Genomic DNA, 23559 nt, shown 5'->3' on the forward strand with positions numbered 1-23559 from the left:
TATACTCGAAAATGCCGCGCGCGTGATTTCACCATGCGCTAGGAACACCTTCGTTAGACTGTTAAGGCGACTTCGAAGACGGGTATTGCGCCTGCACTGCGCATCTATCTTATATTAAGTCTAGTCGGAATCTGCCTGAAGATCAAATACCGCCGAGCCGTGTAGTAGTAGTGGTTGTAATGGTCAGCGTTCATGTAAAATGAAAAAGATGCTGCACCTGTCTTTTTTGGTAATAGCTAAATAATAGCAAATGACATTCTAGTTTCAACCTTGCAACGAGAGCTGTAACAGAAGAAAAATAAACAAGCAAGACAAAAGTAGGATCCTATTTATGGTTGGAATAGCAAACACACATACACTTCCAGGACTTCCTGCACAATTACGCTACAATAGCTCACTGAACCCGGCCTTGAGACCATCAAACTTAATCATAATATAAGCCAAATGAGTAATACCACCTCAGCATCATTTTTACATATGCGGCAATGCTCTTGTTGAACACGTCGGAGCTGCTACATATAATTGACTTAGAAAATATTATACTATGCATGCCTTTCTCCCGACATGCTGCGGAGGTTGTGAAAAGAAAAAAAAAAAAATTTCCTGCTAGCGTTCTCTTAGCGCAGAAAGTTCAATGCGATTGACCGCACCTGCCTTGAACATCTGAAGGCAATAGTCCAATACTGTGAAACTGTTAAATACAGTCGAAAAAAAAACACAGTGTGATGTGTTGTAAGATAAGCCACCGACAACTAAGAGAGCGTTCTATTGTTAAATGAATCCCTTTGATGGCTCGTTCACTAAGGTGGCCTACTTTTTCAGCGTACCACGAACTTGCGGGGCCGATACCTAGCTGACCTCGATACCTGATGAGTGTGAGGGGACACGACCATGTATGTAGTTTTCTATTTGCACATAAAGGAATCCGGATAACTGAAAGCCATTCTTTTTACAACTTTGTCACTGCAGCTTGCCGGACTGCTGCTAAATCTGTTTACATTGGCCATACCTAGAAGCAATTTCTGAGAGAGGTAAAACGGTCTTGTCATACTACGCCACAATCAGGAAATCTCACGTTCACTAAAACGCCGATGAGAAACACATGTATTTAGGCGGGCCAGGAAATGGACGCTGCTGAGAAAATACGTAAAGCCGTGTCAGGTGCAACGTGAATGCGAAAAAGTGAAAAACTGCTACACGGCCTTCGGAATTAAAAAAAAAATGCTACGTTTATGCTCGTTTCCACACATTAAATTGTATTTTTTTTCTTGTTAGACTTTTATATGAAGCCGATAGCAGATTTTGTGACCATGCGGTATTGATTGAGCTGTGAAATGAGTGATATTATTAGGCGAAATGGACATGCCACAAACAAATGTTAACAAATTCTAAGAGTATCAACGCAGAGCTCTCAGCACATTTTCATTGGTTGACAAACGAAAAGAGGAAAAATGACAAGATCATGGCAATAGGAATTGTTCATATCTCCCATCTGCTCTTTCTGTTAAGAGAAAAAAGTAAATTATCTTTGTCTATGTCAGCGAAAGTATCCGCACAAACATTGTCTCTGCCCATCACTGAAGATAGCAATGCAGCCCGAACGACGATGGTGGAGCTGCCTTTTCTTTTTCCGTGCTGGGTTTTTCTTGTACACAGGCGGGGAAATGCTAACGTTGTAACTTACGGTGTTGGGTTACTTCGATTTCCAATTGTCAATAAAGTGACTACAGATGAAGGAGTGCGACTTTGGCTCCGAGACTCTCGTGCCGTCACTCCTGGGGAACAGAAGGCACAGAGCATCCGGTAGCAAGCGGAATTTTAAAAATTCGGCGCTTTCCATGACCACACAGTAACCAAATACGTAGATTCGTGCCTTTGCCTTTCAAAGAACCATGCTTAGGTCACCCACCACTCATGCTTCTGTGGAAACCCGTAGAAATGAATCGACTTAAAAACGTCCGACGAGTTTGCGTAGCTGCCAGTGGAGCCAACAACGCACCACGTTATGCCAGCCTTGTTCGACCAGACTTCAGTTCACTGGACATATTCACACAATTAACTAGCCCAACTTTCTGTTCTCTTGAGGATATATTCAGGCACAACGTCATCTAAACCTTAGGATTTCCAATTTCCACACAAACCAACGACAAACAGTACCCTCCAATGCGCTGGCAATGCGCCGGCCGGGGCCGGCGCATTCCGGCGATTGAGCGATGCGCCGAGAGGCGGCGCCACCCTTTCAGCTGTCCGGTCCCTATACAGACGGTATAGTAGGCATAGAGTGGTCTGTTCAAACTGCATTCTGCTATATGAAGCAGTCTGCGGTGGCATATGTTTTAGTAGCTGCGGTATTCCAAACAGAAACGGGAATAGTATGCGATTTCTGAGCGTTTGCATTACCTTTTAGGCAATGACCTGTTTTGCTTTGACACGGCGGTAACGACGGATGATGTCCTTATCCAAGCATGACATGCTCGATACGGACAAGTATTTATTTTTTTTAATGAAGCGTGGGGGTTATAGACTGTTCATATTTCTTTTGCAAGATGCATATAGGTAAGCAAAAGCTCACAGGGACTGCGAAACAAACAAAAACACTCCTGTACACGCCGCATGCGCGCGCGTAAATCACTGCGGGCTGGCACACGACGCGAAAATGCATCCAGACTGAGTAGGTTTCGCCGCTGAGCCGCAAGGTGGCGATTCTGCTCGATCTCAAGGCCAATAGCAATACCCAAAATCTATCGCGGCATCATATTTCAGCTCGAACATGCTTGCGGGTTACACAAGTCCAGGAGGACAGCTGCGTGAAACCAAAAGAAAAACATCACGTGTCGAAAACTGTGATTTCATTTTGCATTAAACCAAACTTTTATCTTTGTCTGCGTATGTTTCACCATAGCCCATGCCCACGAGCTTTCAATGTGTCTTTCCCGGTTGCCTCGTAGGCCCAAGCAGAACGCCTCAGGAGATCAACGGCGTCCACCACCTGGCTTGAAGTGCGCACAAGAGTTTAATTTCTTTTGCATTGTCCAGATGTTCCGACCACTTGGTGCAGCGACAATGAGCTGGTCGTTACTCATACTTTCGTTATTTAGGGCCCCCTTCGTATCCTCGCTGCCATGTAGGAAGGGAAAAACTTAGGAGGCGCCCTCATAGAGAAACATACTTTCTCTATGGCGCCCTGGCGTCACTTTTTTGAAGCCGGCACGGCCGCGCGGCCGCTGCAATGTTTTTCCTCCTCCTTTACCCTTCACATTTTCTTTCTCCGCTACGCTCACATACCTCAAGCACTTAGAAACTGTGTTGCTAATGGCCCAACTTGGCTAACCCTAACTTTTGAAGTCACTTCCGCCACACTTTCTCCAATTAATGCATTGGGAATGGCAAGGGCTTCTCCTTAGTTGTTTTCTTCCTCCATGCTCGCTGCCCTCGTCCGATACAGCACGTGATCAAATTGCCACAGCATTTTAGCGCAAGTGCTGCCGTTGCAGCCATGTGGGTGCACCTCACGTGGCTTCAACGTGGGGAGCAATGCAGTAATGCTGTGGTTGAAATTCGATTCTCGAACAGGCATACCGAGTACTAGAGATCTAAGAATCTGATGGCAGTCTAAAGTTCTTAACGTACCTGAAGCATTTCACTCCTTCATTGAAATCGTTCAGACCTTCGACTACTGCTCTGTGTTCCACATTATTTAAAGCCTTCATGAGGTCCAGCCCAAGAATCGCTCTTTTGCCAGTCTGTTCTTCCTTATCTAGTATGCTGTGTTTCAACTGAAGCATTCTGTGTGCTGAGACCCAGCCTGTACCCAATCATTTCATCTGGCCAAAGCCCTTCTCTTCCCATGTATTTAGAGTCTTTTCTGCACTATAGTGCAGAAAAGACTCTCAGAAAAGACTCTAAATACATGGGAAGAGAAGGGCTTTGGCCAGATGAAATGATTGGGTACAGGCTGGGTCTCAGCACACAGAATGCTTCAGTTGAAACACAGCATACCTTCTCCATCAGTTTCCCCAAGCAGGAAGTGAGGGAGATGGGTCTCATATTATTCAAGTCCGGAGGTTTGCCTAGTTTAGTAATAAGGACTAGGTTGGACTGCTTCTATTCCTTTGATATTTCCCCCGTTTCTCAAATAGTGTTTATTATTTCAGTCAGATATGTGATCGAATTGCCTTCTCGATTCTTAAGTGTGGTATTGGTTATTCCATTTGGACACGGGGCTGAACGCTTTTTTAGCTCGGCCAAGACCGCTCTTACCGCCTCTTCGAACGATTCATCCAGTTCCGAATTGGGTATGCTCGAGTACTCTAGGAGGAGCATGCCCAGTTCTTGGTCGATTTATACCTTTCTAAGGTGGTCCAGTAGTTCCTCGTTCGAGCCCTCAAAGTTGTGCATAAAAGTGACTCGAGTTAGCCTAGTTTGTCGCTTCGAACGACTAGGATCTATTAGGTGACGCAAGATCACCCAGGTTCTCGAGAGACCCATATTCGACCCTAACTTGTCGCCCAGTTCGCAGAGCCAGGCCACATGTTTTTCAATCAACCTATTTTGCCTGGCCAGTTCTCTGCGTAGGTGCCTATTCCACCTCAGTTTCTTTAGCCCGTATTCCAGCTTTCTTTCGACGTATCATATTAAATAATTGGCTACCCATTTCGAAAGGGTCGCTCGAAATCTTAGCTTCTTCAGTAGATTCCTTAAGATGAGAGTGGAGTTCCTGCGTCCAGTCATTCACACTGGCCCATCCGTTTCTGTCTTTCGGTAGTCCTGATCTCTTTAAATTTGCTCCAGTCCATTAGTTTGCCTTTACCTGATGGTTTCCAGATTTTCAGTCCTAATGATATCTCTCCGATTAGGTGATCACTTCCTAAATTAATGCCGATGTTGCTCCAGCAAGCATCATCGCAGCAGAGCATGAAAGTAAGGTCTGGCGTAGTGTCTTTACATACACTGTTACCCATCCCGGTGGGGCAGCAAGGGTCTGTGAGCAGATACAGCCCGTTGGCTAAGATGCCATCTAAATGTTTGTTTCCTTTAGCATCCTGCTAGTCGTACCCCGCTCTTGATGCCGAGTATTAAAGTCCCCCACAATAACCAATCTGTTCCTCCTAGCTATATTGACCGCCTACCGGGAAGAGTGGTGTAAAATCAACCTTACTCTGCCTCGGAGGACTATACACATTAAGGATGAAGAGATTTTCTCTATTCTCGTTACCCAAGTTACTCTACAAGCACGGCTTTAATGCTCCCATTTATTCAGTGCTGAGTAACTGCACACCACAAAGATCTGTTCTCTCCCCCATGTTGTTCAACTTCCCTCTGAGGAAACTCTCCCCTCTCCTAAGACAAATAGAGGGAATCCAACTTAGCATATACGCTGACGATATCACTACTTGGACGAGTGGGGGCTCCAATGCAGGTATCTCGCATAGACTTCAGATAGCGGCGGAGATTGTAGAAGAATACGTTCTTGCCAGAGGACTGTCATGCTCTTTGCTTAAGTCTGAAATTTTTATACTCTCTTCGAAGGGACAAAAAAGAAAAGACTCCTGCCAAAACTCTACCCTCCGTGGAGGTGCTGGTGGGGGGCAATAGGATGCCTAGGGTGCAGTAATCAAAGTTCTAGGCTTCCTTCTCCAAGGGAATGGAAAAAAAAACAATATAGTAATAAACAAGCTAGCCAACTATGTGTCTCAGGTAACTGGAATCTTCCGTAGAATCTCACTCAAAGATAAGGGTTTGCGGGAGCACTGCCTCTTGCGCCTAACACATGCCTTTATTATCAGCAGGATCGCGTATGCAACCCCATTCCTGAATCTAAGCCAGAGCGAGGAACAAAAACTAGATATTCTGATTAGGAGAGCATATGAAAGAGCACTAGGAATTCCCACCAGCGTCTCAACAGAGAAGCTGTTGAGAACGGGGTACATATGTGGCGTGAAATCGCTACAGCGGTGAAGGAGGCGCAACTCTAGAGACTGAGTTCCACGAAGGCAGGAAGAAAGATCTTGGCCAGCATGGGGGAAAACCAGAGAGAGCTGTCATACGTGGCAGCAGAAATAGATCTTCGGGTTCGAAAAAGACTGAAGGTCGCTCCAATTCCCAAGAACATGCGCCCGACACACAAGGAGCACCAGGCACATAGAGTCAAAGTTACAAGAAAAAAAGCTATGAGGGGTAGACTCTCTACTTAAATTGCATACTGCGATGCGGCCTGCGGCCTAGGAGGGGCGGTTGTAATGGCAGCAATCGACGGAGAGTATTAAACAGTGGTCACCGGATCCCTCAACACTAGAAACTCGCTCATAGCGGAAGAGGCATGGCGTTAGCCTGCAGGAGCACCAAAGCCAAATTCATACTTTGCGACAGCAAGATAGCAGTAAGAAACTTTAATAAGGGGATTGTTTCGAAAGCAGTTATGATACTTGGACAATCGGTATTGGATAGATCTCCATCACGTGGGTCCCGGCTCATGAGGGAATTCCAGGCAATGAGGCTGCTAACAGCCTCGCCCGAGATATCTGCACCCGGCGGCCATGGAATCACCCTTACCTGGGTTGAAGGATCCGCTCATCACGTACGCGGAAAAAACGGTTGCACACAGGAATGAAAGATTAGACCTTCCACCTCCAGATCGGTCTCTCACACCTAACGAGTGCAGACTGGAGAAAATTAGATTTTTTCCATCTTATTTATATGGGGAGGGAGAGGAATCTCCAAAGTTCTGCACCAAATGTGGAATAATAGCCAATCAGGATCATCTCATTTGGGAATGCTACAATTCTCCTGGGCATGTTGATGGAATCGGAGAGAAAGAAACCTGGGATGCCCTCCTCCGGAGCCGGTTACCGGAGCAGCAAGCTGGAGTAATCTATCTGGCACAGGATGCTTTGCGAAAGACGTCCCACTGTACGGTTCTCTCTCCCTTGGAGGCCCCCTATGGTCTTACCGAGGGAGCGGAAGGGCCTCTACATCGACGGCAATAAAGCTGTCTTGAACTTAATAAGTACTCTCTTCTTACCGATTACATTTCTTTGTAACGAGACCATGCCAACAAAATTAGAGAAATATGGTGTAAGACAGACTTACTGTGAATTTTTTCCGGCACAGATTTCAGACTGGAATCTGTTAAGAGACATGGCCATCATTGCTACAAATTATTTTTGATTTCTGCTGCAGTGTTTATTTTCATTTGGTGAGGGGAGGGGGGGGGGTCATTTGTTTGCAATGCAATTGTTTTGTCCCTGATTCAATGTTGCTGGAGTGTCTTTTTGTGATCTCAGCAATTGAGTTTACATAGGAAATTGCAATATTTTTCTTTTGTCTCCACCCCGCCACGTGCGGTGGTGGTACAGTGATTAGGGCGCTCGTCTTCTGTGCCCAAGGAAGTGGGATTGAATTCCAGCCGCGGCGGCTGCTTTTCAATGGAGGCGAGAAGCTAGGCGTCCATGTGCCGTGTGATATCGGTGCATGTTGAGAACCCCAGGTGGAAGAAATTTCTGGAGCCCTCCACTACAGCGTCTCTCATAGCCCGAGTCGCTTTGGGACGTTAAACCCCCCAAACAAACCATCTTTTGTCTCCGTTCATTGCAGCCCCTCTTGTGCCTGGGCAAGTCACGTGGATTCCACTCAACCGAACGTCGGGCTTCTCCTGCTGACACCCTCCTAGCCTGCTCCGGTGCTGCTCCACAAGGCAGCGGCGCATTGTCAGAAAGCATTGGGCGGTCAACATGATCAAACACGTCTGGAATGCCAGACACCCTGGTGCCGGCCCCTAGCGGCGAGTTATCTTCTCACTATGGGAGATTTGAAGCGAGCGATCAGCCGTCGTCACGGGCTGCCTCCGGATTGGGCAGCTTGAGCGCCAACGACTTTTGAAGGCTTAAGCGAGTGCACTGCTTTTAGAGACTGAGACCTACACGAGCGTTCGTCAAGTTCCATACCGCTCGCAAGGAGGGGACGCGTCGTATTCTCCCCGGTCGTCGCTATACGACTACAGTTGTGTCTAGCTGGTAGTCTGCGACGCCCTGTATATAGTGTATAAAGACGCCTTCGTTCATCTCTTTGGCACTGACTGTTTCATCGCTACTGCCAAGGGAGCAGGCAGCTCTCGATCACGACACGGGTGACGTGAGCTAGCTACGGGCCATACTCCTTCGGCACAACACCCCTCACCCCCTACCGTAATGCCATCTATGGCACTGTAGTTGATAAAGTTGAGTAAAATTTGAAGCTTTGCGTGGAGCCTATAATTTACAAATAATATTTAAGAAATGCTCCTTACAACTGCTCGCCAGTGATTAGTTCACTACCTCACTGCATGCTACATCCCGATGATGTCATTGGGTTCAGCTGGATGTGACCGCTCATTGTGCCCTCCCAAATTACGCAAGTCTGCAGTATTGGAGTGCTGTCGCCCCTCTACGTTAGTCGGGTGCGTAGAGGGTGTTTTTCTTCCGTGCGCACAGTTGAGGAGGGAGAGGAGGAGCATCATTTTCTATCGAAGTAATAAAGTTAGCTTGAAGAACTTTGCACTGCGGAGAGGATGGAGGGGTACCTACTGCTTGTGCGCAATAGGTATAATAGGTATTGCACAAGCTCTTCACAGGCTATTGTTCACGCTATCACTGCATGTCAGTGGCCAGCCATGCCGTTTCAGGCATTTGTGCATGCCACTTGCCCTTTTAGAGGGAGTTTCGCGCTGTTCACAGATATGAAGCACCCCCAAACCATGACAAGGCCTAATATTCTAAATATCGCTTTAAAGATCGCCAGGCGGCCGAAATGTATTTGGAGTCCTCCCCTATAGCTAATTTTGCCCACTTCCTTCACTACATTCATTGTCCATACCCTCACGGAGTAGTTAGTGTCTAGCAAGAAGAAGCAAGACAGTTACTGCGAATTACCCAACTCTGAACCAATTTTTGAATTGACAGCTATTTAGCATTTCCTTTTCGAAACAATTTTTCGTCAATGAATCAATGTTAAGGGGATGTCTACTCACATTCACACAATTATTTGAAGTGTCCTGGAAACAACCATTGCTGCAAAAGGGGTCTCATGGTAACAGGTTCCGAAGCATTTCGACCAACTGGGGTTCTTTACTATGCACTCTATATCGCACGCAACATGGAAATATTTCGCATTTTTTGCACTTATCAAAATGCAGCTGCCACAGCTGAAATGAAAAACAAGGAAAAAAGCAAGTTTGTGCTTTAGAGCATGAGCACAGGAGCAGTTTTTATTGCTACGACAACCTTACAGTAAGCTCAGCTTAGGTTAGAAGTTGAACAGTCAAAGAGTAAAAACAAGTCCCATGCTACACAATAGTACAGTTTGTGCCAGCAGACATGCCTGGTTTAAAACTACAAGTAAAATGAGCAACATGTATAGCTAGATGGTTTAAAAGTACAAGTATAAATGAGCAATATGTGCTGCTAGACAATTCATTTTTGCACAGTCAAGGAAAACGAGCATAATGTTGGCTATTAAAATATAATTCATTGTCTATTGTCAATAAGTGCATGTAGTATGAAGTAAATGAGATTAGCATATGCGTGACTGTCCAAGCATATTTTATAATGGTAAGTGGTGCAAGGGGACAGGTAAATGTTAAAACATCTGGCTAAATTCATGTGGCAAGCAAATCCCACAAAACTGAGCTGTAATTGGCACAATCAAGTATTTTTAAAAGAATTTAAATCACATTATGAAAAAAAAATTCAACATGCAGCATTTCACGGAGCACAAAATGCCCTAAAATTTGTCCACTGTACCACGGCCCTTTTTAATACCTAGCTGAGAAATCTAGACAAGATATTTTTCTCCTGCTTTGTAATAGCTTCAGTGGGCATAAAGACCTGCTGAAGGCTGTCATGGTCTTCTGACATAGCTCCTGACTCCAAGACCCTAGTGGGAACCTCAGAACAGCCACTGAAGCGCACTGAAGCTCAAATGATCACATACAAGGAGCGCAGTCATTTTCCACTAGTGACAGCTCTAAAGCTCGATCTCCCAGTCACGCCGCTGCTCTTGCCTAGTCCTTGTTCGCGAGTTGGCGGGAGCTTGGAAGTTGGCTTCTCGCAGGGGTGGCCTGCAGGAGGTGGGATCCGAACTCTGACGTGCTGGTGCTGTTCGCCCGACCACTGCTCGTCTGGCGCGGACCGCCGGCCTGATCTGGGGCACCACAGCTGAGGAAGCGGCGGCCACACGGTTGAACACCTCCACGCTGCTACGTACCTTGCCTGCATTGCGCTCCCGAATCTGGATGATGCTCTCTCTTTTTGCAGCCGAAGACTCTGGCTCCGGAGGCGCCGGAGGCACCGCAGGCAGCGCAAAGAAGCTGTCGCTCCATGCAACTGGCTCGGCCACATTCGTAGTGTCTTCACTATTGGAAGCAGAAGACATCGCAGACATTTCTGGTACTGTTGTCTGCTCCAGGCATTCATTCTGCACAACTGCTGAATGTTGAGGTTTGCAGAAAACGACAGCATTGGGTGCAGTTTCCTGGAGCGGTGAACTTGTCACTGTCGTGTCTTGCGGTGGTGATGTAGTGTCTGGAGCAGTGTCCGTGTCCATTGGCTCATCCTCCTCTTGACCCATCTCAGTGCAGGGTGTCCCAACTTGACCTTCAGCTGGAAGCTGGGGTTCTTCGGCAAGCACAGGTGGTGCTTCAACCACTGGCTCAAGAGGAGGGTGATGAGGTATGCTGGAACTTCGCTGAAGCAGCTGAGGAGAGGCCATGTCCAGAGAGAGAGTTGGATTCTTCGCCAAGCATTGGGCCATGAACATCTCCCGACGAGCTTTGACGGCTGCGAGGTGCGCCATGGCGGGTGCATTGAAGACGCAGTTCTCCTGTGAGGCATAGCGAAGGCTCCTCTGCAGGTTCTCCTTGCCGATGGGCGGCGGTGGCTTGCTCCCTGTGGACAAGACGGAGGGGGTGCACGGGCACAGTATCAGCTGCAAGTCTATGCTTGGCTTCAATGGTAAACATTTCTTCATTGAATTGGCACATGGCATAAGAAATCATAAATGCTTCATTCTTACTGGAACTTACTGTATTTGCAAGATTCTAACGCGCACCTTTTTTCCCCAAAATAAGTGTTAAAAAATACATGTGGCTGCTGCGGTATTATCAAGCTGCCTACTTTACTGCATGGTTACTGACTGCACTACCTTTGCACTGTCGACCCTGCCATGAGTAGACTGGCATTCCGTGCTCATTAATTTTTGGAGGTCTTGTTACTATAAGGAGTGTTACAATAGGACTCAAACCAAAAAATCTCAAAACTGAAACTGAAATTTCAAAACCCAAAACGAAGCAGGTCAATAAACCATGGCCATCCCATTTTCCATCAGTATTAGCAAGCCAATGAGCTTCCGGCAAGGATGGTTCCGACAAGCCGCCTCTGTTTTTTGGTTTAGTTGTTTTTGTCCACCCGCTCGATGTGTGCCTAAATTATGGCATCATGGCTTAAATAAACTCGTAAAGGATTGCGCGCACACGCCGTGCACACAGCATACAGTGACTGGCTCTGAATAAGCAGTTGGTTTCATGACAGCTATGAAGGCCAATAAATAAAGCTGTGTAGATGATACCTTGATGCGAACAGTTCAATCTGATATGAAGAGGAGTTAAATGTTCTAAATTGACACTTTTCTGTGAAGCCAATGTCTAAAAAGCTACTTAATTATTCCTCACTATTTTGTAAAGCTTTAGAAAAGAGAAAAAAGTTCCACAGGCTAGGCCATGTAACTCCCAAGAGCCCTAAGTTTGTTCTGCTGAGCTATGGCACTTGTGCTTGCTTAGAAGTTTGCTACGTTTAGCTGGGGCACCCGGTATATGCCAAGTTCGCACAAGCTTATCAGAACAGCTTGCAACTTGCACCTGTATTCTTAGGGCACTGGCCTAAAACATACTGCCAAAGAGCCACATGAAATCAACTTGTACTTTTCTAAACATAACTTTGCAAATAAAATAGAACTACCAGCTGCCTCCAGCCACATGGTAGCAAGTAATTCGCATCAAGATGATAGACCCTCGTGCAAGCCATGCAAGGAAACTTTTTTCTCCATGACTGCGTCCTACTATTGCTACTCCCAAGCTCTCTACGAGAAAGGACAGAAGTGAGCTTGCATTGTAAGAAGTGCATTTTCCATGGGTCAGAGCAAGGTCAATGAATAAGGCTGCGTAACTAGGAACAAAACGCATGCAGAAACCTATTGCCAGCGACATCAACTCTATGATGAATGAAAAGGGGCCCTGTGAGCAGTGATGCCATAAAGTACTAAAAATAAGATACCACCAAAGAATAAAAATACTAATGCATATAAATGAAAGTAGTTTGTTTTTTGGCCAGGAAAAAAACTTTTCATGTTTGTAAAAATATCTTAACTTGTATTTAGTGACCTCTCAGACATTTAGTATCTGCTACGTAGGCGGCTGAGGTTTAGAAGCTTTTTTTTCACGCAGGATTAGTGTGACAGCGGTGCCGGTTCAACAATATTGTTTGTAGATTTATTAAATGCTGAGGTTGGTATAAATTTGTAGCCTCACATTAACTCATCTCAGCGACAAATGAAGTGCAAGCAAAACTATGAAATCGTGCGCAGCAAGATGAGATTTTAGTTGCAGGGTGCATCGCAGTTGATTTACACTTCACAGATGCATTAACATCCAAGTAGTAATTATCCCCCTTTTGAGTTTCTTACCTAAGCTTCTATAGCAATGTAGTTAAGTGCTTTAACACCAGTGTTACAACTGGTTTTGTTTGTGGGGTTTAACGTCCCAAAGAGACTTAGGCTATGAGAGACGCCGTAGTGGAGGACTTCGGAAATTTCGACCACCTGAGGTTCTTTAACGTGCACTGACATCGTACAGCACACGGGCGCCTTGCTTTTCGCCTCCACCGAAAAGCTGCCGCCGAGGCCGGGATTAGATCCCGCGTCCTTGGGAACAGCAGTCGAGCGCCGTAACCACTGCGCCACCCCAGCGGGGTACCAGCGTTACAACTATCCCATTCGTGTTTTTTTAACATTAATGATACTTTGCTTGTTCGCAAGTGTTTGGCCCTTATACAATCTCGCCGCGTCTCATTTGCACACGCTACTCGGGTCATTTTGTTATTACGAGGATTACATGAAGACCATGACAAACAAATGAAAGGTGGTCACCTTCCTATAGTTAAAGATTTGTATTGTCGTAATGCATCTATGCTTTCGATGTAACACCACTTTGTTGAATTGTGCCCTTAAGTGAAATCACTCAAACCATGCAATTCCATTCATTTGCAGAATTCACTTGAAGGCCTCCTTTATTCAGAGACGTGCCTGCAGAAATAGGCCACACAACACACTTATATGACATGCCATGGAAAACAAGACAGACAAGACATGGCCCCTTTTGCCGCCTTATCCGAGCATCATTCTGTCTCCGTCATTGGTGGCCTTGTATTTCATCCAAAATCTTCAGAAAATTGAATTCCCGCCAAATATACATCACAGTGACGTCACGTGTTTCGGTGATGTCACCTAATGTCGCATGATTTGCGGCATCATAGCTCGCAGAGGGAGACAAAACTCAAGCCAAGCTCACTCATCACACAGGCGTTCATGGGACTTGCTACCGTAGAATTCTCCTACCACGGATCAGGGCTCCATCCCTGCAGCTTACTCCGCTGGCCGGAGTAAGCAGTCCAAAAACTCTACCCGCCGTTGGATGCTGGGGTAATGGTGGCAACGAACCAAGAGAAATACTGGCTGTGAGAGTATGACCTAAAGCAAGCTAGTCTACTCCCACCAAAGCAGGTACTAATACCAAGGAAAGCAATAAGAACACTTCAGCATGAAATAGCAACATCAAGCTTCCCAAGCACTCGAATGGTAACTGCTATTAATGCACAACATTAACAGCACAATGTACATTAAAGTGACTGCCAAACTTTAGAAGAACAGAAAGAGGACCTTTACGTCTTGTCACTCTTGTATATTCTAATGCGCTTTCTTTGAGATGAAGCACTGAACACACTCTGTGCGCGCTGTCACCTCAAAAAATCTTGAGCAGGTCTCTGGCAGGCTTTCAGTGTCAGAGAGTTAAGAAAAGCCATGTCAGCAAAATTTGTCCAGAGCCATCAGAGTCGACAGCTTGAAGCCTCGCAGCTTTGAAAAATTCAGAGTATGTCAGATGGTAGTTGTTGCGGAGCTGAATGAGACTGAGGCTAATTAACAAGTTTCAGAAAAGCTGCATGTGGACAATGAGAAACAAGAAGTCCAGCGCAAAGTGACAGATAATATATTTCAAAGTGCTGCAATAAATGTAAGGTCTTTGACAATGGTTTCATTAATGACCTTATGAAGCAACTTAGAATTTCTGAATGATATATTTTAATTTTTATATGCCCATAAGAATCGTACCAACGAGATTACACTGTATGAAAAAAGAAAAGTGTGTGAATCTAAGAAGTGACGACTGGTCTTACTGCCCTCCTTACCCTCCAGGCTAGCAGAGGCAGCTCATTTTCAAAGATAGATATTATATTAGATGTTCTGACTTAGAAGAGAAGGAAGACTCGAACTACACAAAAAAGAAAAGATTTGGTTTTCATGACTCAGAATCGATAAAGGCCTACAGAAAAGAGAGAATGTTAAAAAAAGTAAACGCTATAAAACAGAAGAAATAAAGCAAAGGGCTCAGCACTGACCAGTGCTCGAATGTCTCCTGGTTTCAGGCCCGTGCCGCAGTGGCCGGAGGGAGGGCAGACCTGACCGCAGAGAGTTGGGACGACCACGCCGAAGGCTGCTCTTGGTCGACGAGGTACAGCTGCCACCACGCAGGAAGTGCACCGTTTGTGGTACAACCGGATCAACTGGAGCCGCTGGCTGGTCAGGACATGCTGGAGGCTTGTCAGTGTAAAACACTGTGGCACCTGGAAACACAGAAACTGTGCTTGCAGTCGCTCCATGTTTAATAGACATGTTTCTTCCAGTTTCAGCTCACCCACGAAGAATGTGAAGAATGTAGCTTTTGATCACAGCTTCTTACGTACCCTCCAGCTACAGTTGTTCCTTCGTATTGGTACTTTAAGGGAGGTGATGCCCAAAGCCAGGACTTGACGTGGCAATATGCCTTCAAATCTGTCCCTGTGCTCTTTATAGCAGCGACATCAAGATCGCAACTACTGCAGCCCATCATTTTTCATTAATAATAAATAAAAAATGGCAGAGGTAAAGTACAGCCAACTTAGACACACCCGAACAATTTCTGAAACTGACACCCCAGCTGAACCTTTATGGCAAACAAATCTAGAGATGAGTCATGTTCTACAAGAGGTGTAACTGTTCCTGACAAACCATAGCTCGGGTACCTTTGCATGTTACTATCATGTGCTAAGCTGACCTTACTACGTCAACCTTTCACACCCCCCCACAGCGGCACTCACCTGAATTAACACCCATTGAAGCAGTAACCTCGGAGTCCTGGAGTTTGGCAGCACTCTGCTCGTGCACCGGCAGTGTCTGCAAATAAGTCAAGCTCTGGGCTGCCCCATACAACGCCACCGATACTTCCTTTCTTCGTACCTACCACGAAAATAACAGCTGAACATTTATACCAAGTTAAGGTTACAGCATCAACTCAACATCGTGGCAATCGAGAAAAGCGAAATCCCACACTGAACTTTAATGCTTCGCAAAGGTATTCTGCTGCGAAAAAAAAAACTTGCCAGCGGATGCAACGCCGAAAATTCAATGAGGGCAACAGCACCACCACAGAGTGCAGGGTTTAAACAGTAATGAATGTCTGCTGTCTCCCACATACTAAAGGGCACCTGAAAAGGTTTTTTGCAAATCATACTGGATGATAAATCCATGAAAGTCTAAACATCTAGTATCTGGTACTTGCTTCATTACGGGGGTTGCACGTGATAACCTGATAAATAATGCTGTATACTTGCTTCCACAATTCAAAAGTTTTCCAATTGAATGAGAATGTCAACGAACTATCTGCCACCCCCAAAAGACCTTTACTACTTGCTGCTCTTCAAAAAATGCCATATTTGCTAAACAATGAACGTACACCCCATTTATGTTGTTGAGAATTGATTTTTTTCCTTGCCATTGAGTATAAAGCATGCACTTGACATTTGAAGCCAGTGTTCAGTATGTTCATTTTACTTTAGCACAATTGGCTGGCATCACGAACACAAGTGTGCGACATGTCCATGCACATTAGGCAACAAATGCACAGAGTTTTTCCCTGCGCAACAATGGTCTCAAGGGCAAGAGTCAAAACCCCTGGCAAAAAAGTGAGTACACAACTGCCTCCCTGCCCCAATGTTCTATCTGGCCTGCACAGTGGGCCTTGACCGGCGCTGAAACTGCGGCAAATGTTTGTAGAGCAACTCAAAATTTAGCAAGGAAGGCAGCACGTAACAATGAGGAACAAACCGTCTGTTCAGTTGACTACAGTGCCGAATTGTTGCAGCATTGACATCTGCTCACATCCTGATTAAACTGAAAAACACACTTTCAGTAAAAAAAAAAAAGGGGGGGAGGAACATGAATCATCACAATACAATTGCTGTCTATTTTAGTCCAAGCATTCGAATTTTCAAAATTCGCAGAGATTGCACTATAGGTCAAGAATGCGTTCCAATCCTTTGATGTACATGACAGTCCTCAAAATTCAAAATAGTGCGCAAGTCCTAAATACTGGAGTCCCAAAAATCCGTTGGCTACTGAAGTTAACGTTGCAATTGCGATTTTCGTGTTAAATATGAAGTGGCATTATATTCTGACAGAAAAAAAAACAAACCTGTGAGCAATTTTTCACCGCATAATAAATTAATACTTCTCTCTAATAGAGTTCAACCTTCATAGAAAGAAAGCGAGTTGATTACGTGAGTGAATACGGTACGATTTAGAAGCGGTACTGCTTAAGCAAGCCTATAAAGAGCACTAGCCAAGCATGAACAAATATGCTAATGCAGTCAACAAAATGTCCACTGATCGTACTTCAATAAGGGTTAAGTGGCAACAATCATCGTCTTTGTCTCAACTATTCTTTAAGTTTATGAGAGGCCAATTACGAACACACCTTAATAGCATGCTGCCAAGTGCCTTCATCCCAGGACCTTCACATGTCCAAGAGCTTCAAAGGAGTGCTTTCTAGTTCACAAAGGCCAGTAAAAACTGACTGAAATCATAATAGGTACTGCTCTCTATGAAATGGTACAATTTAACCAAACCTACTTCAGTGCCATCAAAATTGATTGTAATCACACACTCCATTTGCTACTTATGAGTGCTTTGTTACGAAGCACACTGTTCTACACAGTAGCAAGCTATCAAATGTAGCTTCCTTCTTCTGCATCGTAGCCAATTATTATAGCATCATTAGTGGTTCTTCAGATACGGCCAAAACACTGGGCTGCCACAGGACTAGTCAATGTGCAGCAATGTATGTGATTAGAAGAGTGAGGTACGATAAATATGGTACAAGCAATGCTTCGCCACACATATAGCGCAACGAGCAAATGATGCACAGGACATCATGCAGAGATTTAAAGTTCAACGTCCCAAAATGACAGACTATGAAAGATGCTAATATTTAGTGTTAGAGATTATTTTTCTCATGTCAGACCCCTACTCCAGCCAAGACAACGGTTGCTAATCTGGGCATGTCTGACTTTTACACTCTTTTCTTGGTTTCTAAATGCAGTTTTAGTTCGTGGCATTTCGAGAGGCTTCGAGTGCACCACAAAAGCGTGAATTGAGTGCGCACGTGAATTGGGACACCTTTTGTGCGACTGCAGGGTGCCAATGGGCGGCTTCCTGTACCTTCTTTAATGTGCAACTGTAATTTTCTTTAATTCACTAATCTGCCTTCGAGCCAGATATTCTCAAACACATCAATAGCAACTGATAATGTAGTGGAGGAGTGCGGATAATTTCGGCCATCAGGGGTTCATTAACGTGCACCAACATCGCACAGTACAGGCAGTCTTGTGTTTCGCCTTTATCGAAACATGGCGACTTGCACCAGGGTCAAACTTGAAATAGTGTATTAATGCGATACTCACTGCTGAGGGAGTCACCTCACAGGGCCTGCTGTCCAGGAGCTCAGGCGTGTTAGCCTGCTGCTGCCGGCTGGGCAGCCCTTCCTCACGCTTCGCCCTGTGAAATGCCACCCATGCACACTCAAGCAAGAGCATAAGTGCCTATGACTAACAAGTGCCTCACCTTTTTCACGCTCATCTATCATGAATCCCTACCAACCAACCTAACTTGTTATGTTAGCATCATACAGGCTCACCTAGCAGAAACCTCATCAAGCACAGAAACTTCAAGTGAATGGCTCATTAAAGCTAGAAGCATAAAAAGTAGAGCTGTTGAAGCTCATCATCATGAGCCGGACTATAACTGCTGCAGTGCAAAGGCTTCTATTTAACCTGGTCCTGTGCTAGCTATGGCCACCTTAACATTGCAGATTTCCTAGCCTCATTAGCATGTCTTAACTTTCTGCCGCCCCTGGTATGTTTGCCTTCCTATGAAATCCACTCAGTTACCCTCGGTGACCATCTGTTTTGTTGTATTTGCCATTACATGCCCTACCCATGGCCGTTTCTTCATTTAGACCAGGATGTCATCAATTCTCATCTGTTCCCTGACCCACTCTGCTCGTTTAATGTTGCAAGAATCAATTCGTTTCCTATAAAGCGCTGCCCGTTTCTAAATTTAAGCTACACACTTTTTGCTTGAAGGCACCGGTAAGGTAAAATTTCTGCATACTTCTTTACTAAGGGTTACTGGTAAACTGCTGTTTATTACAAAATTCACGAATGTAGAAATAAATATATAGCCAAAAATTAGTTGTTATTTAGCTCTGGTTAACCCTAGCTGAATTGCGAAAGCAACGGAAGCTTCTTTTGCCTGCTACATTATTCCCCTATCACGCCTATCAGTGTAAGGTGGTACATTATTGGGGACACTTAAGCTCATCCTTTAAGGGTTATGATGCGAGAGCGTAAGCTACCAGTCCACATATACAGTCTCGCTTCAACCAAGCAGTATGGACATGCCTGCATGTCGTAGGAGTAACGAGAATGCAAATGGTTCTGGCAGGCTGATTCTGATATCACCCTCCCATATGAAAGGAGCGACACGAGTTGGCAGCTTCTGTCCGTGGCGTAGGTGTAACATGAATTAAAATGTCATGGCATGCTGATTTTTTTTATGAGGAGACCACAACTACGCCTCTTCACGGCGTAGCTGCGGCCACCAGAGGTCTCGCTTTGGCTGTTGTAGTATTGCTTTTACAATAATAAAGATATAGCCACAATAGAAAACGTACAATGAATGGCTGTGCAATTCATTTATACAATGAATTCAAGAGAACAAATTCCCCATCTGCTTTAATGATTGCCAGTGAAATTAAACCTCTTCATGCAAGACGAAAAATTGTTCGATTAATTCATTCACTCATTCAGGGAAGGTTTGGAATTTCTTCTTCCCCTTATGTAAACCTTCAACGACAAGAAAAGACCATCACCAACATACCCACGCCTTGACATCCCAATTTGCAAACATAGAATCGCTAATTGTATGCGGAAAGTATATGAGTACAGTAGAACCTCGATACGTTCTCAGTTCATATGATTTCCCATTTCATCTCTCAGAATTACACTATTTTTCTCTAGGTTAATAGTTTCCCGGATAACATGATTTCCTGGTTCCTACGTTCAAAATTTCAACAAATTGTGACCGTATAATACGTTTTGCGAGCAACCGGACATGCGCTAACGAGCACTCGCGACATAAAAAACTGATCAGCGGCGTTCTCCTGCCACAGTTGCTTTCCTGCTGTGCCTAGGTGGAAAGAGGCGAAGCATCAAAAAAAAAAAAAAAAAAGCCAACGAGCTTACGTACGAGCTGCACTCTCAGGAAGGCAGAGCCCAATTGCTCAGGAACGAAAAAGGAGTGTCGGGCCATAATTTGGGCTCTTACCAAATTCCACCCTTATCGCTATGGTCATCCTTTTGACGTCGTGACGGACCGTCACAGGCTTTGCTGACTGTCCTCCCTGAAAGACTCTTCCAGCTGCCTCACAAGATGCTCTTTGTATGCAGAAATAAGACATCAGTGTTGTCTATCACACCGGAAGCGCCAAGATGCCGATGCCCTTTCTCGCGGCCTTTTTCCAGTTCAAGGCAGCAGCCTTCCAACACTCGAACACTCCCCACCATCGCTTCACATCAGACACATGCCTTGACTGCAGCGCACGGACCCTTCGATCGGGTCTCTACTTGACTTCCTCTCATACCCTACAACAGATTTTTCATTACGTACTCCCCACCAGCAGATTTCTTACTTCACCATTCGTGACAATCTTTATCGCTACAACTACAGCGTAGATGGCTGCAAGTAGTTATTAGTTATTCATCACAATCTACGCTTGCAAGTCTGATCGCTTCCCATGTTGATCCGCAATGCAGTCATGCAGAATTCTTCAAGACATACAATCGAATCCAGATGCGTTACTACTGGCAGGGAATGTACAACTTCATCCTCAAGTACATCAGCTTACACCTGACCTGTCAACATAGCAATCCCCCTGCCCACCATGCCCTTTCGACCTCAAAGGCATTCATTTATAAAAAATACTTCTGTACACTGCCACAGGTAACCATTGGGCCGTCGTCCCAGTTGATCACTTGACGAAGTATGCAGAAACAGCCGCCCTTCCATCCGCCTCAGCATCTTCATCTGACATAGCCTCCTTTATTTTGCAGCGATTCGTCCTTTGTCACGGCGCACCTCACAACTGCTCAGTGACAGAGGACGCGCTTTCTTATCTGATGTTGTCAAAGCCCTGCTCAGCAAGTGCAACATCGTTCATCGCACAGGTATCCCTTATCATCCGCAGACTAACATCTTTACAGAACGATTTAACCGTACCCTTGGCAATGTGATCTCTATGTTCCATCTGACCAGTCAAATTAGGATCTTCTTCCATATGTTACGTACACCTACCATACCGCAATGCAGTCAACTGTCGGCTTCTCTCCGTTCTATCTTCTTTACAGCCGTCACACTTCTGCTCCACTCGATAGCATTCTCCATTACCAACCTGAAGCATCTGAGCGTAATTCTGTTTTGCAAGCTGTCCGACACTCAGAAGAGTATTGCCAAATCGCTCGCTCCCTCACAACCGACACACAGTATTGCCAAAAATCCAGCCATAACAGCCATCAAACGACCCCGCAGTTTTCCTCAGGGAGTCTCATGTGGCTCTGGATTCCTTACAGTACTCCGGGTCTCTCTTAGAAACTTCTTGCAAACTTTCATGGCTCATACAGAGTCGTGGAACACACCTCGCCTGTTAACTACGTGGTGGAACCTTCGACTCAGTCTCCTGATCTTCGCCGGCGAGGACGCAAGACTTCACACCCAGCGCCTTGACCTGTGTTAAGATGCTGCCACCTTGCCTACACCGTAATTCGTCAGAATAGCACCCCTTCTCCCCGAGGGCAATTGTAACGAAGAAAAATATCCTTGTGACGACGAAGAACTTCTAAACATTCTGCTGAGCGGCACTGCTATCGCTTCTGTGCATTCTTTGGGCCCGACCACGGACCACTGTTATCGCAGCTCCTTTCTGTGGCCCCAGTGCCATCCAATAAACCCCATCTTACAAAAAGCGGGACAGAGTGCATTGAGCCAATGCGTTGATCGGGTGCGTCAGGGAAGCTTGCATGCTGCAGAGGCAAGGGGGAGGACAGAGCACTTCCTCACACGGAGGAGGAGGGAAGGCATAAGGCGCTGCTAGGCACGGCCTTTCTGATGGAGAGCTTTGAGCGAGACCCCTCGAGACCGCCATGGCCTAGGGAAATCTCGTCCTCTCTGCCTCTGTACGGTGGAGCAGTCCATTCTGAGGGTGCGCTGACTGTGGTGCGCTGCATTATCCTCCTCTTATTGCTTTGTCCAGGCCCCCGCTTCGCGGTTGCACATGTTTTGTGTCAGGCGTGCAGCAGCATTCGTGCATGTGTCTTTATAGCATGGTTCTCCTTGTGTGCTATCATCGTTGCCACGATCTTGCTGGCTTGGCACTTTCCGTGAACAGCGATGGAGGATTCTCCTTCAGGAAGCACGACACAACCGGCTCAGAAGAGGAAGTGAACGGCAATACCACTAGAATTTAACCAGAACATTGTATGTGAGCAAAAGGACAGTGTAAAAGTGTGGAAATTGGTGTGGAAGTACAGCCTGACGCAAACGACAGTATCGACAATCATTGGCAACACACTCAAGACAGAACGAAAGCGATGCTAGTGCTGCCCATGCAATGGATGACGGCTGGAAAAGAGTTTGACACTGGGCCTACAAAGATGTAGAACAGATGCTCTACCACTGGTTCTTGAACGCCCATTTAGCAAACCTGCTGATTAGTGACCCGATTTTAGCAAAGGCAAAGCACTTCGCACACCTCCAGAGCAACACCTATTTCCAGCCTGGTGGTGGTTGGATTCAACGACTCAAGGAGAGACATAGAATCATCTACAAGACAGTCGTGGGCAAGGCAGAATCGCTCGATGTCGAGCTAGGCAGAAGTGGCTTGAGGAAACACTGCCCTGCATCAGAGAAGCATATGCAGACTGCGGGACTTGTACAATGGGAACGAGACTGGCCTATTTTTCCAAATGCTACTGTCAAAGTCTGGCACTGTAATAAGCAATCCCTGTAAGGGCGGCAAGCAAAGTGAATTGTGCATGACCGTTTTCTTGTATGCCAACATAGACGGCAGCGACAAGTGCCCCGCTTTCATCATAAAAAATTCCAAGAATTCCCGGTGTTTATGTGGTGCCGCGAGGATCCCGGCAACTCGCGCAAAAGTTCGCAGGTCGCCGGAATCCTCGCGGCACCCCAAAAAACACCAGGAATTCTTGGATTTTTCTATGATGAAGGCGGGGCACTTGTCACTACCGTCTATGTTGACATACAAGGAAACGGTCTCGCGCAGTTTGCTTTTCTTGCCCCCTTACAGGTATCACCTTTGACAGCGTGCATTTTTGACGGTAGCACCTGGAAAATCAGCCCAGTCTCGTTCCCACTGTACAAGTCCCGGTCCACTCAGCAGCGCGAAGGCAGGAAGGTGGCACTGGTGCTCGACAATTGCACTGCGCATGTGAGTTTTTTTCCTTACACCTAACACCACTGCAGGCTTGCAGCCTATGGATGCAGGCGTGATTGCTTGCTTCAAGGCACTGTATCGCCGACGCCTTTTGAGCAGGCTCGTGCTGAACCTCGACATTTCTGTCCAAGAATGCAGACCGGTGCCAGACTTGATCTCTCTCCTGATGGCAGTGCAGTTCATTTCCGAAGCATGGGCAGAAATAAGCTCCTTCACCATCCTTCACCACCTTCCTCTTTAGGAAGGTGGCTTCGCTGGGAATGTCGATGACGCGGAAGGTCTCGAAGCTCCTGCTGACACAGCTATGACTGAACTTTGGTCCACAGTTAGCGGTAGTGACGACGTGTCGGGACTTGAATTTTTACATGCAGACG

The 23559-nt window shown here is 45.8% G+C and overlaps 1 protein-coding gene across 2 annotated transcripts in view; it reads right to left on the reverse strand.

The window, feature by feature from the left end:
- Window positions 1-9207: 9207 nt before the first annotated feature.
- The window catches only part of LOC146198700 (uncharacterized), a 47876-nt gene continuing 33524 nt past the window's right edge, over window positions 9208-23559 (reverse strand). For both annotated transcript variants that reach the window (XM_084594198.1, XM_084594200.1), the window contains exons 8-11: window positions 18078-18171; window positions 15438-15513; window positions 14700-14924; window positions 9208-10919 (exon numbers count right to left, since the gene is read on the reverse strand). In XM_084594198.1, coding sequence (XP_084450324.1) covers window positions 10000-10919; window positions 14700-14924; window positions 15438-15513; window positions 18078-18171 — 1315 coding nt within the window. In that variant the 3' untranslated portion in view covers window positions 9208-9999. The remainder of the gene's footprint in view (window positions 10920-14699; window positions 14925-15437; window positions 15514-18077; window positions 18172-23559) is intronic.

Source organism: Amblyomma maculatum, chromosome 2, assembly GCF_055883805.1.
Source record: "Amblyomma maculatum isolate TAMU_Amacu chromosome 2, ASM5588380v1, whole genome shotgun sequence".
NCBI classification, from domain to species: domain Eukaryota; kingdom Metazoa; phylum Arthropoda; class Arachnida; order Ixodida; family Ixodidae; genus Amblyomma; species Amblyomma maculatum.